This window comes from Neodiprion fabricii, chromosome 3 (genome assembly GCF_021155785.1).
Source record: "Neodiprion fabricii isolate iyNeoFabr1 chromosome 3, iyNeoFabr1.1, whole genome shotgun sequence".
Classification (NCBI taxonomy): domain Eukaryota; kingdom Metazoa; phylum Arthropoda; class Insecta; order Hymenoptera; family Diprionidae; genus Neodiprion; species Neodiprion fabricii.
Window position 1 is genome coordinate 35,426,615 of NC_060241.1, and position 20,240 is coordinate 35,446,854.

A 20,240-nucleotide genomic window follows, 5' to 3' on the forward strand; every position below is an offset into this window, starting at 1 on the left:
CAAGTATCAAAAATCAAGCATGGCACGTGTCGCCAGTAACAGAGATGTCGGATAAAATTTTATTCCTGTTTCTTCTACCATCCGTAAGTGAAATATTAGTGTGTTTTTCACGGGTGACTGTGGGCCAAATTTCAGTTCGATTTACAGCCAAGTTTTAGCTGCTCTTGTCCGTTTTCCCATTGCTGTAAGCTGAAAATTCTCCTCATCCCTTCGATTTTGGCTGCTGGGTGCTTTTAACCGCGCGTATTCGAAATTCACGCTCCTCGCGATGAATCATCCGTGAATTGGAACCGTGCAGAACTATTTGATATACAGAATGTGAATGATAAAAAATAAAACTGAATAAATAAAAAGAAGCGGATAAATGAAAATGAGTAGAATTATAGCTTTGGCACCAGTTCAACGATTCCGTAGGAAAAATAAGTGTCGCCACACGCGGGCAGTCACTCATCAGTATTAATTATCGTTTTGCCTACTTCAAAATCTCTATAATTAACTCGGAATCTATGCTAAAATTTTTACAATTTATTCAACGCTGTTTTTAACAATTTTTGTCAGTGAATATTAAAAAATTCTCCGTGTAATATTTGTTTTTGGATCCCTAATTATTTCGCAATTTTTCTATTCTTTCAAATTTTGTTGTTTTTTTTTCCCGACATTTGCCAGTAATTTTGTGTTGATTTTTTCCCGGTTCGTTTTTCCCTCCTTTTTTCTGATTCCCAAAATTATTATCCTTGGGCATCTCGATGAATATGAAGTTACTGTAACGATGAAGCTCATTAGAAAAGCTCATTACTTTACCACCTTTATCAATGTCCGAAATTTAGTGAATTATGATAAAAAATAAATGTACTCTTATTTTAAAAAGACATCTCCTTCAAAGCCATTATAAAATTGCGCAATAATGATTCTTCCCTGATGTTTAGTTACTAATCTCGGCCTCATAAATTTTGCGTCTATGTAGACGGCGTGAATTTTCTAACGTCTATTGTATGTAATATATTGTAGGCGATGATCGTTTCTTAAAATGCCGAATCGTTCTTCTCTCAGGACTTTAAAATTTCTCGAAATCATCAAGCTATGAGAGAATTCGCATAATTACTTCAGAAATTTGGATAAACCATCGTCAAAATTCATTTTAACAAGTTCGACCGATGACTCGTTGATTGATTAATTGATACACGTATACGTAAATAGTGCACCTACTTTGTGGACATTCCTAATTCCCTGATATAATCCTGCACTGTGTAATTACTGCTGCTCCTTGCGAATTCCTCCGAGTTTCCTCAATCTAAACGCAAATTGATCCGTATCTACCTTCAGCCCATTCTATTCCTCTAAAACTCGGTATATTCCGCAGGCTACTCCGTCTTCTAATCTTCCTAAGCTCAAGCCAAGTTCATGCCGCGTCGTGATTACTCTGAAAAGGGAAGTACCAACTCCTTCGATCAACGGAGAGATAAATAAACGTTGGCTACGTTCAAATTCTCTCTAGCTCGATATTCAGAGGGATACCAGAAGCCCTCCAAATTTTCAAACCAAATTTCTCTTCAATCGCAATTCAAACAATCTTTTTCTCTTAGTTGAAGAAAATTCGTCGAAAAAATCATGCTCTTGAAATTAGATATTTGTCAGCGCCATTGACAGAGATTGAATAAAATTTATAGACACGTCTGATAATTTTTGGTTTTCCACAAACAGGAGGAGGAATGTCGCCAATCGCTGGACCCGAAATACGCCCATCTCTCGGACGATCTTCACGTTGAAATTGCGGCTCTCGCACCCCCGGCGGAAGCTCACGCTCGGATCGCCTTCGCCCTGGCCGAAGTCCGGAAGTATCTTATCCCGGACAACAACGACAACATCCGACAGGAACAGATGCGCGAAATGGAGTTAACCATGGCCGACGATCCGTCTGCCGGCGAAGAGAGGCGGCCTTCGGCGAGGGGTGGTGGAATCCTGAGACCCAGCAGTCGGCCGACGGTCCCAAGGTCATCCAGGGGTTAGTTCGAATTCTCTCCTATCCGGATATTTTGCGGGTTTGGAAACTGACCGAAACTACATTTCCACGTGTCAGGTGCAGGGGTAAAAATGGAAAGAGATCGGAAAGTTGTAGGGTTGGAGTATCTAATTTTTATAAACGCGAAAATCTACTTTGTATCGAAATATCAAAGACCAAAGTATGGAAAATTAAAATGTAGAATCGTCGGAATGGATAAGAATATAAATATACCGAGGCAAAATATAGAATTTTAAAGGATATTTAAATTCTTATATAGTAAAATAGATTCTTCTGACTTTGAATATTCGATACCGTAATCCGTCTTCATTTTCTGTGATATTTCTACATTTTTAGCCCTCGCTCCGCCATTTGCCCTACAGTGTTTCGCGGTATCTTTTTCCAACTAGTTCGTAGCTGTCGTACATTGCATCGATATATCGTGCACTGTGTCTCGACGCTGTATGAAGTGAATTCCGAGATACCGCACGTGTGATCCTTTTTCCTTAAGCACACTCCGAAGGCTTTCAAGTAGCGTCTTCTAATCTTGAATATTACCCGTGAAGTATTCACGATCGTTTTGAGACTGCACGCTCGTCACACACTCTGCTGCTGCTGCTGCTGCTGTTGCTGTTGCTTCCGTTGCTTCTATACTCTAATATCGTACGTGCAGCAAGCTGGTTCCTGAAGGAGTTTACACAAGACGATACGCTTAATACGAAAGTGAAGCATATAATTTTTAAACGATGCAATTTTCATTCACACGTATCATACGTATACATATATGTATTATAACGACAGATGAAAAATCAGGGGACATTATTTTTCGTTTCGAAAAGAAAATTGATCGTTCCATAAATCTAAAATAATTTTAAAATTTATTCAATCAAATGGTTCAACCGTCGATTAATATTGCAGCAGCCATTCTGCCGCCGCCGTCGAGCCGGGGGCCGATAACGCGTCCAGTGCCGGCGAAGACCAAGGTCTTCTCGATACTGGATCGTGCCAGAGTTGCGATGGACCAGAGTTACGGGTAAATATCGAACATTATCTCGCCTCGATTTCTCCTTACTTCATTTTAATGATAATTATGTTACTCAAAGTATAAGGAAGAACCTCTTCCCGTAGGTACGAGGCGCCCACTCCACCGCCTAGCAGCCGGGTCGCGTCTCATCACGATTACGACTATCATCCGTCTTCTTCATCGAGCAGCCGTTACGCCGATCGCCATTACACCTCGTCCTCCGCGTAAGTTGCTCATTCAAGTATTTTGTTACAGTTCGCATTAAATTTTCTCTTCGTACACTTTCAGCTTATTGTTAGTGGTTCGATGATTATAACCCGTCTAATTTCGAGAGCTACGAAATACACCCTAAAAGAGAAAATACAGAAAGAAAATTCCGATCAACGGAGATTTTTTTTTTTTATCTGATTAACGGAAATGTTTTTTATTTGGATTGTATTTTCGTTCAAACTATCGCCCAATTATCACAGATTTGTTACATATTGTATATTGATGTGAATTCCTTTTTGATCTCAGGGATGATCTGTATCCTTCATCGAGATATACAACGTATGAATACGAGGATGACGCTGTGCCTCATTCATCGCATGATTATTACGAATCATCGGAGTATCCAGGTACGTGAGATTCGCTACAAATATCATTTAACCTGATTTTTTTTATTTATTTTTATTTTTTTTTTTTTTTTGCTCCATATTTTCAAACAACCTTTTGACTCAATTAATGGACGCATAGGAAAATTTTTTTTTTTTTTTTTTTTCATTTTATTTTTCAGTCATGTAACACATTAAAACTACCGTCAAATAGTCCAGAGTTTGTACATAAATACTTGTTCTGACGAAATTTCATTTCAAGTATACGATTTTTATATGACGTGATTATGTTTAAAAATGTAAATATTAAATATTTTGGTAATAAAAGTTTAACTAGATATTCTAAAATCTAGGTGTGATACGCTATCGATAAAATTAAAAAAAAAAAAAAAAAAAATCAACAGAAAACATGAAAAAATAACGAAAGAATCAAATTCTATAATCAAATCTTCAGATTTTAATTGCCATTCGTTGAAATGTGTGACGATATGAAAATAATTGATTGAAATATCATATCGTCGCCGTATTACGTGACGATTCTCGTAAATATATTAACGATTCACGCAATAAGTGTGGCAGAATAAAGAAATATTTGAATTCCTAGTGAAAATATCTGACGGTAATAAAATAAATCTTCAATTCAATAATAAATTCTCCCCACAATTTACAGAATATACTTAAAAAAATAATCTAATGTTTAAACCAAAAAAAAAAAAGAAACAATTGTATGTCAATTCTGTTTCCGAAGGCTTTGCATTATTAGCATGAGGTCGTACGTTCATTTTTTCTTATTTTTAACTATCGACAAATTCAAATTTGTATTCCATCGCTTTTCAATGACGTTATTAGTTTTTAACGGCACAAAAGTTGGCAGAAATGGCTATTCTTCTAATGCTTGAAATTATTTGCTCAAGATTGATTATTGCCGTTCTTACAGCAGAGTAAAGGCTCGTTTGATTTTTACCACATTGCTTTTGACAATACGATGAACTTTTAAGAATTTGCAACATAACTAAAAGGGAATCCAGAATTTAAGAATAACAAAAATAGAAAAGTTAGAAATCGTTACAAGTGACTTCAATAAAAATGGCATTCTAAAGTTGTAATATTTGATTCTTTTTACTTTCTTAACAATTTAATATTGAGTATAAAGATTTAAAAAAAAAAAAAAAAAAAAAAACGAAAAAAATACTAAACATCACAGGAATCATCGTCAAAATCGTCAGATAAACTTGATGAATGATGACTGATGAATATAAAATTAATTGCCCAGTAACGTTGGATATTTGAGGCTTAAATCGAATGTTAATAATATAAATTGATTAACTAGTTGTTTCTTAGACAAACAACTTACTCCATCGTAGTTTGTTGTATACTTTCCTCTTAAATATTAATATCGTCGTTGTGTGAAGTAAAAAAATTTCTCCTAATAATGAAAATCCATCACTGAATGACGTTCGCAGAGGAGTCATCGAGCCGCGCGTGGAAATCGTACAAGACCACCACCACATCGAGCTCAAGCTCGCGCTACCGCACTGCTCCGTATTCCCGTCCGTCCAAGTAAAAGTCTTGATAATAATTATTATTTTCCTCTCCTTTATACGATCATCATACGTATACCTGCCTTCCTCCTCCCCACCTTTCCTTAACCGTTACACTGCAAGTGTATAAAGATTATCAACCTTAGCTTTATCATTCTTACGATTGAAAGTAAAAAACGTAAAAGAAACTGGGTTTAAAGAACATATGAATGAAACAGCTACGATTAAGAAAGTCAAAATGGCATAAGAAATAAAAATGATAATTCAAATAACGAACAAGAGCGTTAGGACAAAGACGGGCGTATTTTAAAAATACACGAAAAAAAGAAATATAAAACCTACGACATCAGTACGTTTGTATTTAATTAAAACTTTTGATTCGTCGAAAGTGTACGTCTAACAATACAAGCAAGAAATATTTAATAATAAATATTAACGCACGGAGTATTGACAACTATTCTCCCAAAATATCTCGTGAAGTATTGTTCTGAAATAATTCTGTCTCGATTTGTTTTCTGTTGCGTTTTTTTTTCCGCAATATACTTTCAGTCCAAAAATAGAATACGTCAGCAAGAGTTTGTTACTCTATAAATATATATATATATATATATATATAAAAAAAAGATATAATGAACAGAAAAAAATCAGGCGTAAACCGGTAACTCGATTCGTGATCATCTCCATAATGTATTGTTTTCCTTAATTATTTTCATATGGACGCTAAAAAGTTAAAAGTAAAGGGAGAAGGGGAGGGGGGTGTATTTAATTTCTCTGAAAGTATGTCACCCAATCCTATAATCCTCTCCCGAAATAAGACGACGTGGCTGCGGAAGCTAACTAATGACGATGGGTTAAGGATGAAGAGGATCCAATACATGTGGGGCGTAAAATAAGTAAACACTTAGATAAGAAAGTTAAGGTCCTTTATTTGTAATGATGATGATAATAATAATCGTAATCTTTGTAAGGGTAAGATGATAATTATTGGTCAATATTATAATACCATTTCAACAAATAAAAAAATTTGGTCATTTTTTTAATCGAAAGTGAGCACATAACTTGATATACTAAACTGACAATTGGCTGAAATAAAGAAGGAAAACAAAAGTAATTAAAAATTATCGAACGGTACCCAAGTCAGTCAACAATTGTGTAAACAGTAATTAATAATGAAATGAGCATAGATATATATACAAATAAATATGCAATTGAAAATAAAAATATATTCAACGCTAATAAGGCTCTTTAGAATTAAATCGAACAATTATTATATTCGATTGTGGGAATAGAAGCTACAGTCAGTAATTAATGTCCGTAATACATATATGTATAAGTATATAGATACTTTAAATATCTTAAAAAAAAAAAAAAAATATGTTTAAAAAGAAAAATCTGTGTGTTTAACTATCGATGACATCTAATAGTTGCATTAGTGAAACAAGATGAAAAACAAGAAAACAATGGAACTATTATGAACAAGATTTGTACACGTAAATAACATTTTATCAAACACCTTACATAGGAAAAATTAAATATTCAAATTAAAAAAGAAACAAAAAAAAAAAAAAATTGAAATATGAAAAATGAAAAAAGCACACACCCAAACACACACCTACATATTCTACAATGTAATTGTCGATAAAAATAAAAATACGAATAAAATAATAAAACCTGACATTCTGTTTTTGTATAAAAATGTTAATAACGTATTCCGATTAATATTATGATGTTAAACTAAAACGTGTTCATCACCGACTACGATTCTACCCGAATATGGAATTCGAGTCGTAACGCAAAGTATATTTAACAAAAATGCAACATCCGCGCGATCGAAAAGTTAAAAACTTAATATATGTCCTTATAGTAATATATTTTCTATACCACGCACGCTCGATTTGCGTGATATTCAAATAGTAAGCAACGCTTTTCGTACTTTTCGACTATCGATAAGAGTTTGTACTTGTTTTTCACAATTTTGCCTTTAATTTCATATAATTAATTTTTTGCGAATAAGGTTTCTCCACAAAAGTGACATAATCTTAATCGGAAGATAAACGAATAGTTGTTGAAGTGTAAATTATATACTTTGATTTTTGTAGTCTTATTCAAGGTAATAATTAACGTTTCTACGTCCTTCATTTTTCCTCTTAATATCTGCTTCTTTATTTTTCGGGTGAGAGATCAAGCAACGATTCAGAGATTAACTCGTCATCTGTCAAAACTGGGTTTTCGTTTTGAAGGACATGTATGAAATCTAATAAGAGAAAATCGTAAATGTGGTAAAACGAATTGGCACAGGACTGTATCTCGTTCATGTGTAAAATGAAGACAACGGCGCTGTTTGTTATCTCTCTTCTAATGCTATATTCTCACTTTATTCTTGTCAGGTGTATAGAAGATCCTTGATCGCGTGGGAACGCGTACTTGCCGAAAAAAAAACTTCAAAAGTTTTTGGTCTCTGAGGCGTCGGACCATGAAGTGCCTTAATGTAAGTATACTGCCATGATTTCAGCTCAATGATATCAACCAAGCAATTTATCTAACTACTCGAAAAATTGCTGAATTACATTTTGACTATGCTTCGCTCTGTGTCAAGTTGAAGTGAATAACTGCCAATTTTCTCTTCATCACCTGCACGCGTTGAACCTTTCTTCGTTTCTATCTTTTTGTCTATTATAGAATCTTGGTGATCGGTCAAGTAAACGTATTTTTAGTAACGTTTCGACCCGAGTATGGGCCCTCCTCAGAACGATTTATTTATTTAACTGTCAAGAACAACAAAAAAATTTTTTTTAAATAATAATACTAGAAGTACAATCAGACATTAAATATCGTAGATATAATACTCTTAGGGCTATTATATATTATTGGTTAGTAAGAACAATTTGATTAATTGAAAAAAGAATGGCTTAAAGTGTTATTTACCTTTTTTTATAAGTAAGTGGACTGAGATGTAGTCGAATTCACAATTTACAATTAGTGGAGACAATGTTCTTTGAGTGACGGTAGTCAATGTCAATCTTCTAGTTATTTTACATGTAGGAGTTAATAGTTGGAAGTCATTAATTAAAAAGATTAAAGAACTATGTTTCTTCACAGTCAGTATGTCATTGTGTTAAAAGGTTTTTAAAGAAGGTCTTTTTAGCAGTAAAATTAATTTGCAAAGTGTCCAAGAAGTGGAGGTAGGCTCTTTATGACTATGTTCCACATGTCTAACAAAAATTATTGTTGGTTGAACCGATTGGGTCAACAGGTGAATAACGACTGATGGGAGAAACAAATATGATCCAGAGTGAAGGTGAACCTAATATAAACAATTATACAGAAAAACAAAAAATATTTTATGAAAAAAATTATGTAGAAAAACTGTGTTATGGGGACAAAAATTTTTTTGTATCTAGTTAAGGTTAAACAATATTTGTTGTGTGGGCAGAGATTAGAGGTTTGTAAATATTACTTAAATGTTCAACATCTTGTCTAAGATTAACGGAATTGGTGTGACCAAATTGACCAAGTGTGGCAAATTGATTTTACTGCTAAAAAGACCTTCTTTAAAAACCTTTTAACACAATGACATACTGACTGTGAAGAAACATAGTTCTTTAATCTTTTTAATTAATGACTTCCAACTATTAACTCCTACATGTAAAATAACTAGAAGATTGACATTGACTACCGTCACTCAAAGAACATTGTCTCCACTAATTGTAAATTGTGAATTCGACTACATCTTAGTCCACTTACTTATAAAAAAAGGTAAATAACACTTTAAGCCATTCTTTTTTCAATTAATCAAATTGTTCTTACTAACCAATAATATATAATAGCCCTAAGAGTATTACATCTACAATATTTAATGTCTGATTGTACTTCTAGTATTATTATTTAAAAAAAATTTTTTTGTTGTTCTTGACAGTTAAATAAATAAATCGTTCTGTGGAGGGCCCATATCCGGGTCGAAACGTTACTAAAAATACGTTTACTTAATTGACCGATCACCAAGATTCTATAATAGATTATATACGAGGTCGAGAATTCTTATTCGTCTATCTTTTTGTGGTATCTCTTTACCTTGGTACAATCTGGCAAATTAGATTCAGGGTCACGCGGTGAACATAAATAATTCAACTGTCTTTCCATCTTCTCGTTAACTTATTCAGTATTTGAAGATCAAAATAAATATTAGTCTTGAATTTCAAGAGACTTCCATCCCACAGTAGCACGGATTTGTTCACGCGTTTTTACGGCCTCTCTAAAGCTGGCTTCGTTTTGATCTTTTAGCCAATTCTTGTTAGAAGCTTTTCGAACGATCATGTCACATGCAGCACCGTTGCTGTTTATCTAATTTGTCTAAACTATTAGCCACTTTTTCACATCGATCGCTGTGAATACATTATGAGCTGCTTTTCCGCTGTAGCTGCAGTTACACGAAACTTCTTTTCTCAAATGTTTTATTCCAGCTTATAACTTGTGTGACATTTTTTGCAATTTAAAAGCTTGCTGGTTTGAGTTTATGGTATTTTTTAAATTTTAAGCGTGGCTTGAAACGTTGCTACTGGATTAACAAGCAAGGAAAATCTATGTTTGGACATGGTTTTATGTTAAACTAAAGAAAACTTGGTTTCAACGGTATCATTGAGCAACATGGCAAAGCTATAAGTAACATTGAAGTAATCTACCACTTTTTAATATTCGAGGAGATTATCATTCGATTCCTTGTCATTCTCGTTTACCATTATTTTACAAGACTGATATTTATGAGATAGAATAGTGTATTTCCAGGTCGAAGATTCATGGGGAACCAACACACATGGACACGTCTCGCGCGGACGTGTGATGTTTTACATTATAAGCAAAAACGGTGCAGACGCTACTGCAACGTTAATATATATGTGATGACTTATTTAATGATAATATATTTAAAAAAAAAATTAATAAATCGTTGTGACATTATATTTATACGAATATACCAAACATCTCGTTTATTTGTCACCACCTTCACCTCAACGTTCACTGAAGAACATAAAAACCGATACCCCTGGATAAATTTTTGTGAGTAGTTTTCGGCGGGCAAGTGGGCCCAGGTGGGCCTGAGAGCGTAGGAGGTTTCTGCTCTATCGACTCTACTTAACGGGCTCGCACCGACAGCACCGACATTCGTAGCAGCCAAAGTAATGTCAGCATGAAAGCTTGACATTAAGTCGGTACAAAGTGAGTATGTAAGACTATTAGTCGACTGCGATTTAGAAATGTCGATCAGCTCGATCATCCCCGTGAGAAGACGCGTAACCGCGTCCACCGCCAACCACCCCAACTACCTTCGAGCACCTCCAACCACCGTCAACCACCTCCTCCCACCTCCGACCACCTTAATCCTCCACGACCACTTCGTGCCCGTCCTCCTCCTCCTCGCGCCCCTCGTCATACTCGTCCTCCTCGTCGTCCTCGACCACCGCCGATCACCACCAACCACCACCAAACACCTCCAATGTTGACTGAAGAATATAAAGACAGTTGCCCTAATGAGCTTTGGTGTGACAATCGAAAATCGTCGTGCTCTTGCGCTCCCTGAGATGTTCCAACGATAGAATTGAAAACATATTGCAGAACATCAAAGAGTTACCGATTTCGACATGATGCTGGCTGCATTCACCTTCCGAGTAACACAGTCTTCGCAACGATAAGCCCAAGCCAGTACTTAGCCTGTGTGTATTTACCGACTTGTCGGCGATTCAAGAAATTAATAATGAGAATAAAATTCGTCGCAAAACAGTGTTTTAATTGAAGTTTAGGTACCGAGAGAAGAATGTATACATAGATCATAAGTAATAATAAATTGGATGTCATAATGATGCAGAGACCAAAAAGTATAGTATCTACGTTGGGTAGAGGAGCAGGATTGTTTTTCGAAAAGTGTTCGTATGGAAAAATATTCACAGTCACTGTAATATAATGTAATGGATGCTCCGTATATAAGTCAGTATTTAACGCAGTGTCCTGATTTAAAGATCTAAAACGGTGATTGTCGGCGATTTTTTTTCTTGATAGGGAAGAGATAGAACGAAGCTTCTTGAATCTTCGAGTGTATTTTAACCCTTTGCATTTTTGGCGAAAATTTTCGCGATTTTGAAAAGTGCCGGAATAAATTCTTTCATGCAGAATTCCGACGTAATTTTGCGAGAGAAATCGATTGGGTGCAGTCCCAATACGCTGCGATCAACGCATCAAAAGTTACAGCCAAAAAACGAGACCTGAGTTTTCGACATTTTTCAGCAGGTGCTTTTTTGCTCGCCGTTGCTCTCCTGTTGGTCCTACGCTCTTTTCGCTGCGATTTCTGAGTTTCTGAGGGTCCAATTGTTCAGATAAGGGTCATTTAAATCGAATCTGAGACCAAAAGTTTTTTGCCCAAAAAAAAAGTAAGGCTAACCCCTTTGTATTTTTGGCGAAAATTTTCGCGATTTTCAAAAGCGCTGGAATCAATTCCTTGGCGCACTATATCGACGTAATTTTGCGAAAGAAATCGATTGGGCGCAGTCCCAATACGCTGCGATCAAAGCATCAAGAGTTACAGCCAAAAAACGAGACCTGAGTTTTCGACATTTTTCAGCAGGTGCTTTTTTGCTCGCCGTTGCTCTCCTGTTGGTCCTACGCTCTTTTCGCTGCGATTTCTGAGTTTCTGAGGGTCCAATTGTTCAGATAAGGGTCATTTAAATCGAATCTGAGACCAAAAGTTTTTTGCCCAAAAAAAAAGTAAGGCTAACCCCTTTGTATTTTTGGCGAAAATTTTCGCGATTTTCAAAAGCGCTGGAATCAATTCCTTGGCGCACTATATCGACGTAATTTTGCGAAAGAAATCGATTGGGCGCAGTCCCAATACGCTGCGATCAAAGCATCAAAAGTTACAGCCAAAAAACGAGACCTGAGTTTTCGACATTTTTCAGCAGGTGCTTTTTTGCTCGCCGTTGCTCTCCTGTTGGTCCTACGCTCTTTTCGCTGCGATTTCTGAGTTTCTGAGGGCCCAATTGTTCAGATAAGGGTCATTTAAATCGAATCTGAGACCAAAAGTTTTTTGCCCAAAAAAAAAGTAAGGCTAACCCCTTTGTATTTTTGGCGAAAATTTTCGCGATTTTCAAAAGCGCTGGAATCAATTCCTTGGCGCACTATATCGACGTAATTTTGCGAAAGAAATCGATTGGGCGCAGTCCCAATACGCTGCGATCAAAGCATCAAGAGTTACAGCCAAAAAACGAGACCTGAGTTTTCGACATTTTTCAGCAGGTGCTTTTTTGCTCGCCGTTGCTCTCCTGTTGGTCCTACGCTCTTTTCGCTGCGATTTCTGAGTTTCTGAGGGTCCAATTGTTCAGATAAGGGTCATTTAAATCGAATCTGAGACCAAAAGTTTTTTGCCCAAAAAAAAAGTAAGGCTAACCCCTTTGTATTTTTGGCGAAAATTTTCGCGATTTTCAAAAGCGCTGGAATCAATTCCTTGGCGCACTATATCGACGTAATTTTGCGAAAGAAATCGATTGGGCGCAGTCCCAATACGCTGCGATCAAAGCATCAAAAGTTACAGCCAAAAAACGAGACCTGAGTTTTCGACATTTTTCAGCAGGTGCTTTTTTGCTCGCCGTTGCTCTCCTGTTGGTCCTACGCTCTTTTCGCTGCGATTTCTGAGTTTCTGAGGGCCCAATTGTTCAGATAAGGGTCATTTAAATCGAATCTGAGACCAAAAGTTTTTTGCCCAAAAAAAAAGTAAGGCTAACCCCTTTGTATTTTTGGCGAAAATTTTCGCGATTTTCAAAAGCGCTGGAATCAATTCCTTGGCGCACTATATCGACGTAATTTTGCGAAAGAAATCGATTGGGCGCAGTCCCAATACGCTGCGATCAAAGCATCAAGAGTTACAGCCAAAAAACGAGACCTGAGTTTTCGACATTTTTCAGCAGGTGCTTTTTTGCTCGCCGTTGCTCTCCTGTTGGTCCTACGCTCTTTTCGCTGCGATTTCTGAGTTTCTGAGGGTCCAATTGTTCAGATAAGGGTCATTTAAATCGAATCTGAGACCAAAAGTTTTTTGCCCAAAAAAAAAAGTAAGGCTAACCCCTTTGTATTTTTGGCGAAAATTTTCGCGATTTTCAAAAGCGCTGGAATCAATTCCTTGGCGCACTATATCGACGTAATTTTGCGAAAGAAATCGATTGGGCGCAGTCCCAATACGCTGCGATCAAAGCATCAAAAGTTACAGCCAAAAAACGAGACCTGAGTTTTCGACATTTTTCAGCAGGTGCTTTTTTGCTCGCCGTTGCTCTCCTGTTGGTCCTACGCTCTTTTCGCTGCGATTTCTGAGTTTCTGAGGGTCCAATTGTTCAGATAAGGGTCATTTAAATCGAATCTGAGACCAAAAGTTTTTTGCCCAAAAAAAAAGTAAGGCTAACCCCTTTGTATTTTTGGCGAAAATTTTCGCGATTTTCAAAAGCGCTGGAATCAATTCCTTGGCGCACTATATCGACGTAATTTTGCGAAAGAAATCGATTGGGCGCAGTCCCAATACGCTGCGATCAAAGCATCAAAAGTTACAGCCAAAAAACGAGACCTGAGTTTTCGACATTTTTCAGCAGGTGCTTTTTTGCTCGCCGTTGCTCTCCTGTTGGTCCTACGCTCTTTTCGCTGCGATTTCTGAGTTTCTGAGGGTCCAATTGTTCAGATAAGGGTCATTTAAATCGAATCTGAGACCAAAAGTTTTTTGCCCAAAAAAAAAGTAAGGCTAACCCCTTTGTATTTTTGGCGAAAATTTTCGCGATTTTCAAAAGCGCTGGAATCAATTCCTTGGCGCACTATATCGACGTAATTTTGCGAAAGAAATCGATTGGGCGCAGTCCCAATACGCTGCGATCAAAGCATCAAGAGTTACAGCCAAAAAACGAGACCTGAGTTTTCGACATTTTTCAGCAGGTGCTTTTTTGCTCGCCGTTGCTCTCCTGTTGGTCCTACGCTCTTTTCGCTGCGATTTCTGAGTTTCTGAGGGTCCAATTGTTCAGATAAGGGTCATTTAAATCGAATCTGAGACCAAAAGTTTTTTGCCCAAAAAAAAAGTAAGGCTAACCCCTTTGTATTTTTGGCGAAAATTTTCGCGATTTTCAAAAGCGCTGGAATCAATTCCTTGGCGCACTATATCGACGTAATTTTGCGAAAGAAATCGATTGGGCGCAGTCCCAATACGCTGCGATCAAAGCATCAAGAGTTACAGCCAAAAAACGAGACCTGAGTTTTCGACATTTTTCAGCAGGTGCTTTTTTGCTCGCCGTTGCTCTCCTGTTGGTCCTACGCTCTTTTCGCTGCGATTTCTGAGTTTCTGAGGGTCCAATTGTTCAGATAAGGGTCATTTAAATCGAATCTGAGACCAAAAGTTTTTTGCCCAAAAAAAAAGTAAGGCTAACCCCTTTGTATTTTTGGCGAAAATTTTCGCGATTTTCAAAAGCGCTGGAATCAATTCCTTGGCGCACTATATCGACGTAATTTTGCGAAAGAAATCGATTGGGCGCAGTCCCAATACGCTGCGATCAAAGCATCAAAAGTTACAGCCAAAAAACGAGACCTGAGTTTTCGACATTTTTCAGCAGGTGCTTTTTTGCTCGCCGTTGCTCTCCTGTTGGTCCTACGCTCTTTTCGCTGCGATTTCTGAGTTTCTGAGGGTCCAATTGTTCAGATAAGGGTCATTTAAATCGAATCTGAGACCAAAAGTTTTTTGCCCAAAAAAAAAGTAAGGCTAACCCCTTTGTATTTTTGGCGAAAATTTTCGCGATTTTCAAAAGCGCTGGAATCAATTCCTTGGCGCACTATATCGACGTAATTTTGCGAAAGAAATCGATTGGGCGCAGTCCCAATACGCTGCGATCAAAGCATCAAAAGTTACAGCCAAAAAACGAGACCTGAGTTTTCGACATTTTTCAGCAGGTGCTTTTTTGCTCGCCGTTGCTCTCCTGTTGGTCCTACGCTCTTTTCGCTGCGATTTCTGAGTTTCTGAGGGTCCAATTGTTCAGATAAGGGTCATTTAAATCGAATCTGAGACCAAAAGTTTTTTGCCCAAAAAAAAAGTAAGGCTAACCCCTTTGTATTTTTGGCGAAAATTTTCGCGATTTTCAAAAGCGCTGGAATCAATTCCTTGGCGCACTATATCGACGTAATTTTGCGAAAGAAATCGATTGGGCGCAGTCCCAATACGCTGCGATCAAAGCATCAAAAGTTACAGCCAAAAAACGAGACCTGAGTTTTCGACATTTTTCAGCTGGTGCTTTTTCGCTCGCCGTTTCTCCCCTGTTGGTCCTACGCTCTTTTCACTGCGTTTTCCGAGTTCCTAAGGGTCCAATTAGTCAGGTAAGGCTCATCCAAGTCGAATCTGAGTTAAAAAATTTCGGCTCCAAAATCGAAGAAAAGTAAGGCTAACCCCTTTGCATTTTTGGCGAAAATTTTCGCGATTCTGAAAAGTGCCGGAATAAATTCTTTCATGCAGAATTCCGACGTAATTTTGCGAGAGAAATCGATTGGGTGCAGTCACAGTACGCTGCGATCAACGCATCAAAAGTTACAGCCAAAAAACGAGACCTGAGTTTTCGACATTTTTCAGCAGGTGCTTTTTGCTTAATGATTTCTCTCCTCTTTGTCCCACGCTCTTCTCGCTGCGTTTTCTGAGTTCCTAGGGGTCTAATTAGTCAGATAAGGGTCATTCAAATCGAATCTGAGACCAAAAAATTTCCAATATGTTTTCAATTCTATCGTTGGAACACCTCAGGGAGCGCAAGAGCACGACGATTTTCGGTTGTCACACCAAAGCCCATTAGGGCAACTGTCTTTATATTTTTCGGCCAACGACCTCAAATAGAATCCAAAAAAAAATCGGCATAATATCACAAGTTCTAGAACCGTGAATGATAGTGATAAATATGGAATACCGGAAACCAGAGGTAAATCAACGTTTCCATAACAGTCAAGAAAAGTTAGGATCAAACTAGTCATCGAAGTGAACAGTAAATTTTTCATTTATTATAAAACAATATTGGCAAATACTGAAATTACATTGCTTTCAATTTACGTCGTTTAGGTGATAAATTATACATTATATAATATGATAACTGAAAGTAATTTGGATCTATTTACATGGAAATGAAATAATAATAATAATAATAATACAAAATGAGCATTAATAATAATAATATTAATATTACAAAGTATAAATGATCGTGTGGATTTGGTACACAACAATATCTAAATCGATTTGCACTAAACGTCTATTTCTTTTTATTGGAAGCATGTAATGATGTGTAGGATGGCTGATCAGTAAAAAAATTGAACAACATGACACATGACAAGATCGATAATTTTTCTTACCCATGTTTTCTGTTCTGTATTTTGCCAAGTCATAGTGCACAAGAGTGAAACTGTTTACTTTCGACTTTCGTAATTTCATGCAACGAAGAATAGGATTTTGAAAATGAAGTTGTCAGAGCTGCGCGGTAAAAAAAAAAACATGAAATAAAAATGGAAGATATTGACGTAAATTAATGGTGTAGTTATGATTTTGTGAAAAGTTAATTGTAGAAATGTAAGGGCCCCTCAAGTGAAATTTGTTAATCATCAGCAATAATGTTATATTACTTAGAAACAATATTCTTATTTATTTATCACACACCAATATACAAAAATGAACCGTATTAATATCAGAATATAATATACTACTAAATTCAAATATTCATTTAATAATAGATAATATCCGAGTATCTTACAAAAAGATTAAGAACGATGCTTGATTGCGGGAAAAAAATAACAAAAATAATAAATCATCGACAACATTCTTTACAAGGTTGGCACAGAAATTCTGGTAGAAAATTCGCTCTTCTACACATGGTCTATGTTTATATTTATATTTATATATACATATATATATATATATATATATATATATGTATATATATAATAGGCGGTTATAAATAATTATTCGTCTTTAATTTACGGACCTTAAAGCTAAGGAGTTTTCTAATTATATTAATATAATTAATTATAATTGCGAGTGAAAATAAATGTCAGAGTTTGTTTCACCTATATTTATCCAACTATACGCACCATGCTTGCCCGATGCTTATATATTAGGTATGTATTTATTACAATAATCAGGCTAATCGAGTTTTATAAACTTTTACCGTTATTTAAAGTCTAAATACTGATTGCGACGATTCCGACGGAAAAAAATTAGAATGAAAGACGGATCAATAATTATCCAAAAAATTTCAAGCCGAGAATGTTATAAAGTTACCTCAAACGATCAGAATTCAAATGACAAAATAGCTTCTCTAATTTTATTCAACTGCATTCTCGCTTTTCATTTGTTACATACTTTAATATCTTTTTTCATTTCAATCTAATAATATTATACAAGTCTACCTTATCGCACACATTTGTTTTCGAAGTATTTTGTTCAACATGTTTATAATAATAATAATGTGTCGGTGAGCACAAACGACTGCGTACGTAAATATGCCGGGCTTAAACATGGCTTCTTGATATTTTAATAAAGTAATCTCAAGTTGTACACTTCTCTCTAATAACATTCCTAATAAAAACATGGAATGTAGGTATATCATTTATTTATTTATTTTATTTTTTATTATTATATATATATATATATATATATATATATATATATATATATATATATATATATATATATATATATATATATATATGTATGTATATGTATATGTATATATACATATATATGTGCATATATATGTATGTATATATATAAAATTATCTTATTATAATGTATATATATGATTATATCACAAGAAAGATTCAAATGCTCTGTACACATTTTGGGAACATCAAATGCTCTCAAGTTTTTTAATTATAATTTTTTTTTTTTTCACTAACTTAATATTTAATTTCTAATATTTAGTTACAAAGTTAGATATGTCTTAGGATCTCCTGATCACGTTGTACTTGATACGATTTCATTATATATTTCTCGTTTTCAACTCTCGCGTGTATTCTTAATATCAGTATTACAAATACAATATTCGTAGTGTATTTATTGTATACACGTTCATACACTTCAAACGAAGACAGAGTTTTTATACGCGATCGTCTCTCACGCCTTGTCTTTAGACTTTTCGTTTATGTTTGTTTTAAATGCTTTCTACAGCAAGTTCGCAAGATTGAGCATGTCAGTTTCATTTTTTTTTTTGAATTACATTGATTTTGCGAACTATACCTTTATACAGACAATTGGCACGTTTTAAATGGCAACTAGTTTTTTTTTTTTATCTTTCACGTTGGCACAATTCTCCTAGAGAATAATAATAATAGTAAATTAAAATTGGTATTTTCGTAATCAAAATATAAACTGCAGCTAGCATCTAAATTTACGACTGAGAAAGGTTTCAACGAGAAACAGCTTATCGCTTTTTAAAGATTTTTTTCTGCTCGTTAATATCCCGCCACCAAGGTCGTCCATTTCAATATGAATTTTCATCAAATTCATTACGTCATAGACAACCGTTCGTAACTTCTGTTACATAGCCGTAGCCTCGGATGGCTCTTTTCGTATTACGTACTTCCTCATTACAAATTTTCTTTCACTTCCGATTTCGCGAGCTCGATTCGAACTCGGAAAAGCCCAGAAAATGATCCGATATTCTTTTCGTCCTCCGATGTAAAGATTGCTCGCTACTCGACGACTACATTCTTTGAATTTCTAGATTGAAAACGAAAGATGGAACATTTTTCTTCTACCTTTCCTATAGTCGTATGAACAACTAGCGATACAGATATAGCTCGAGTTTGTGAATGCTTTCCTGCTGGACATGTTGCAGAGCATTCTATAAAGCATTCAATGGATCCATTCGGTACTTACGAGATGTCTGCAGGAGAGAAAGTGAAAAAAGGAGAGAAAAAACTGTGTTTTAGTTACGTAGTTTTTCTTTTCATTACTTGTTTGTTCTTTTGTCAGACCTGCCAACCCCCTTTTTGACCATTGATCGAGTTACCCACTCCTTGTACCCCGTTACATTACGTTGTTTACATTTATTATACGATTGCTGTTACCGACAACAACAAAAAAAAAAAAAAAACGGTGATATTCAGTATCAGCGTTTCTTTTGTTGTATTATAATATTTTCTACCGTAGAGAATCAACAAGTCTCTCTGTGTGTGTGTTTGCATTGTGAATTACTTTTCTCTCTGATAGTTTTCGCTATTTAGTTGTAGGGCCAGGAGTGTCTGATCGATGTAACCACGTTCGAGGTTGGCGGGTCTTCCGGGCGTCACTTTTTCATGTCGTTCATCAGGGATCCGTCCTTGTTGTTCTTATTACCTTCGTGATTCGGCTGCTGGCTGCTCGTCACACCGCTTCCGTTTGCCGGGTACATTTTTTCCATATGCTGAAGCGACTCCCCGAGAAAATTCTGCAGGAGTATAAAAAATTGCAACGTGAAACGGTGGCTCTTCTACAAAGTAGCCCAAATTCCATATATATAACGCTAAATCTAACTACTCTAATTCTGAACACCGTTGATGAATGCCATTTTTTTTTTTTTCCTTACCTGTACCGCGGTGAGAGCTGCGACCATCGCTGGACTTCCAAAGCCGTGCGTTATCAGCGAAAAGTGCGTCAAGTGTCGCTGTATACTCGGGTCTAGGATGTGCGATGGCCGTGTATTGCACAAAGGCGACCTGTCCTGGTTTAGAAGGTCCATCAGCTCTTTGGTGATTTGTCTGTAAAGAAAAGGAGAGAAAAAAGGCGAACGCCTCGGTTAGCCGACATCTGGCGAAACATTTGTTACACGAGTACGCTGCATGTTACCGGTACACGTTTCTCTGACTTACGCGTTATGTTAATGTTAATTTTAGGAAGAGATACATGCCGAGACCGGGGAAAGATTGCGTGATCACAGGCTCCATGCGTTATTCGAAGGGTTCCGCGTTTATTTTTTTTTTCTTTATTTCTTTTTTGTAAATTAATGCATACGCGTGGATAACAAATTGATACCGAGAAAGATGCAAACTAATTTCAAACAACCGTCAGTACGGTACCC

The 20,240-nt window shown here is 36.1% G+C and overlaps 2 protein-coding genes across 13 annotated transcripts in view; one reads left to right on the forward strand and one right to left on the reverse strand.

Moving 5' to 3' along the window:
• The window catches only part of LOC124177459 (KH domain-containing, RNA-binding, signal transduction-associated protein 2-like), a 69,706-nt gene extending 59,580 nt beyond the window's left edge, over positions 1-10,126 (forward strand). For 2 of the 7 annotated variants that reach the window (XM_046559839.1, XM_046559840.1), the window contains exons 4-8: positions 1,702-2,002; positions 2,918-3,032; positions 3,113-3,247; positions 3,540-3,640; positions 5,080-6,762. In XM_046559839.1, coding sequence (XP_046415795.1) covers positions 1,702-2,002; positions 2,918-3,032; positions 3,113-3,247; positions 3,540-3,640; positions 5,080-5,180 — 753 coding nt within the window. In that variant the 3' untranslated portion in view covers positions 5,181-6,762. Of the gene's footprint in view, positions 1-1,701; positions 2,003-2,917; positions 3,033-3,112; positions 3,248-3,539; positions 3,641-3,798; positions 4,830-5,079; positions 6,763-7,544; positions 7,646-9,928 lie in introns of those variants that run through there. The other 5 variants (XM_046559841.1, XM_046559842.1, XR_006869614.1 and 2 more) reach the window with 4 other exon arrangements.
• An 8,304-nt stretch (positions 10,127-18,430) lies between these two features.
• Positions 18,431-20,240, reverse strand: part of LOC124177455 (transcription factor AP-2-epsilon) — a 205,486-nt gene continuing 203,676 nt past the window's right edge. For all 6 annotated transcript variants that reach the window (XM_046559824.1, XM_046559823.1, XM_046559822.1 and 3 more), the window contains 2 exons: positions 19,749-19,920; positions 18,431-19,610 (listed from right to left, as the gene is read on the reverse strand). In XM_046559824.1, coding sequence (XP_046415780.1) covers positions 19,470-19,610; positions 19,749-19,920 — 313 coding nt within the window. In that variant the 3' untranslated portion in view covers positions 18,431-19,469. The remainder of the gene's footprint in view (positions 19,611-19,748; positions 19,921-20,240) is intronic.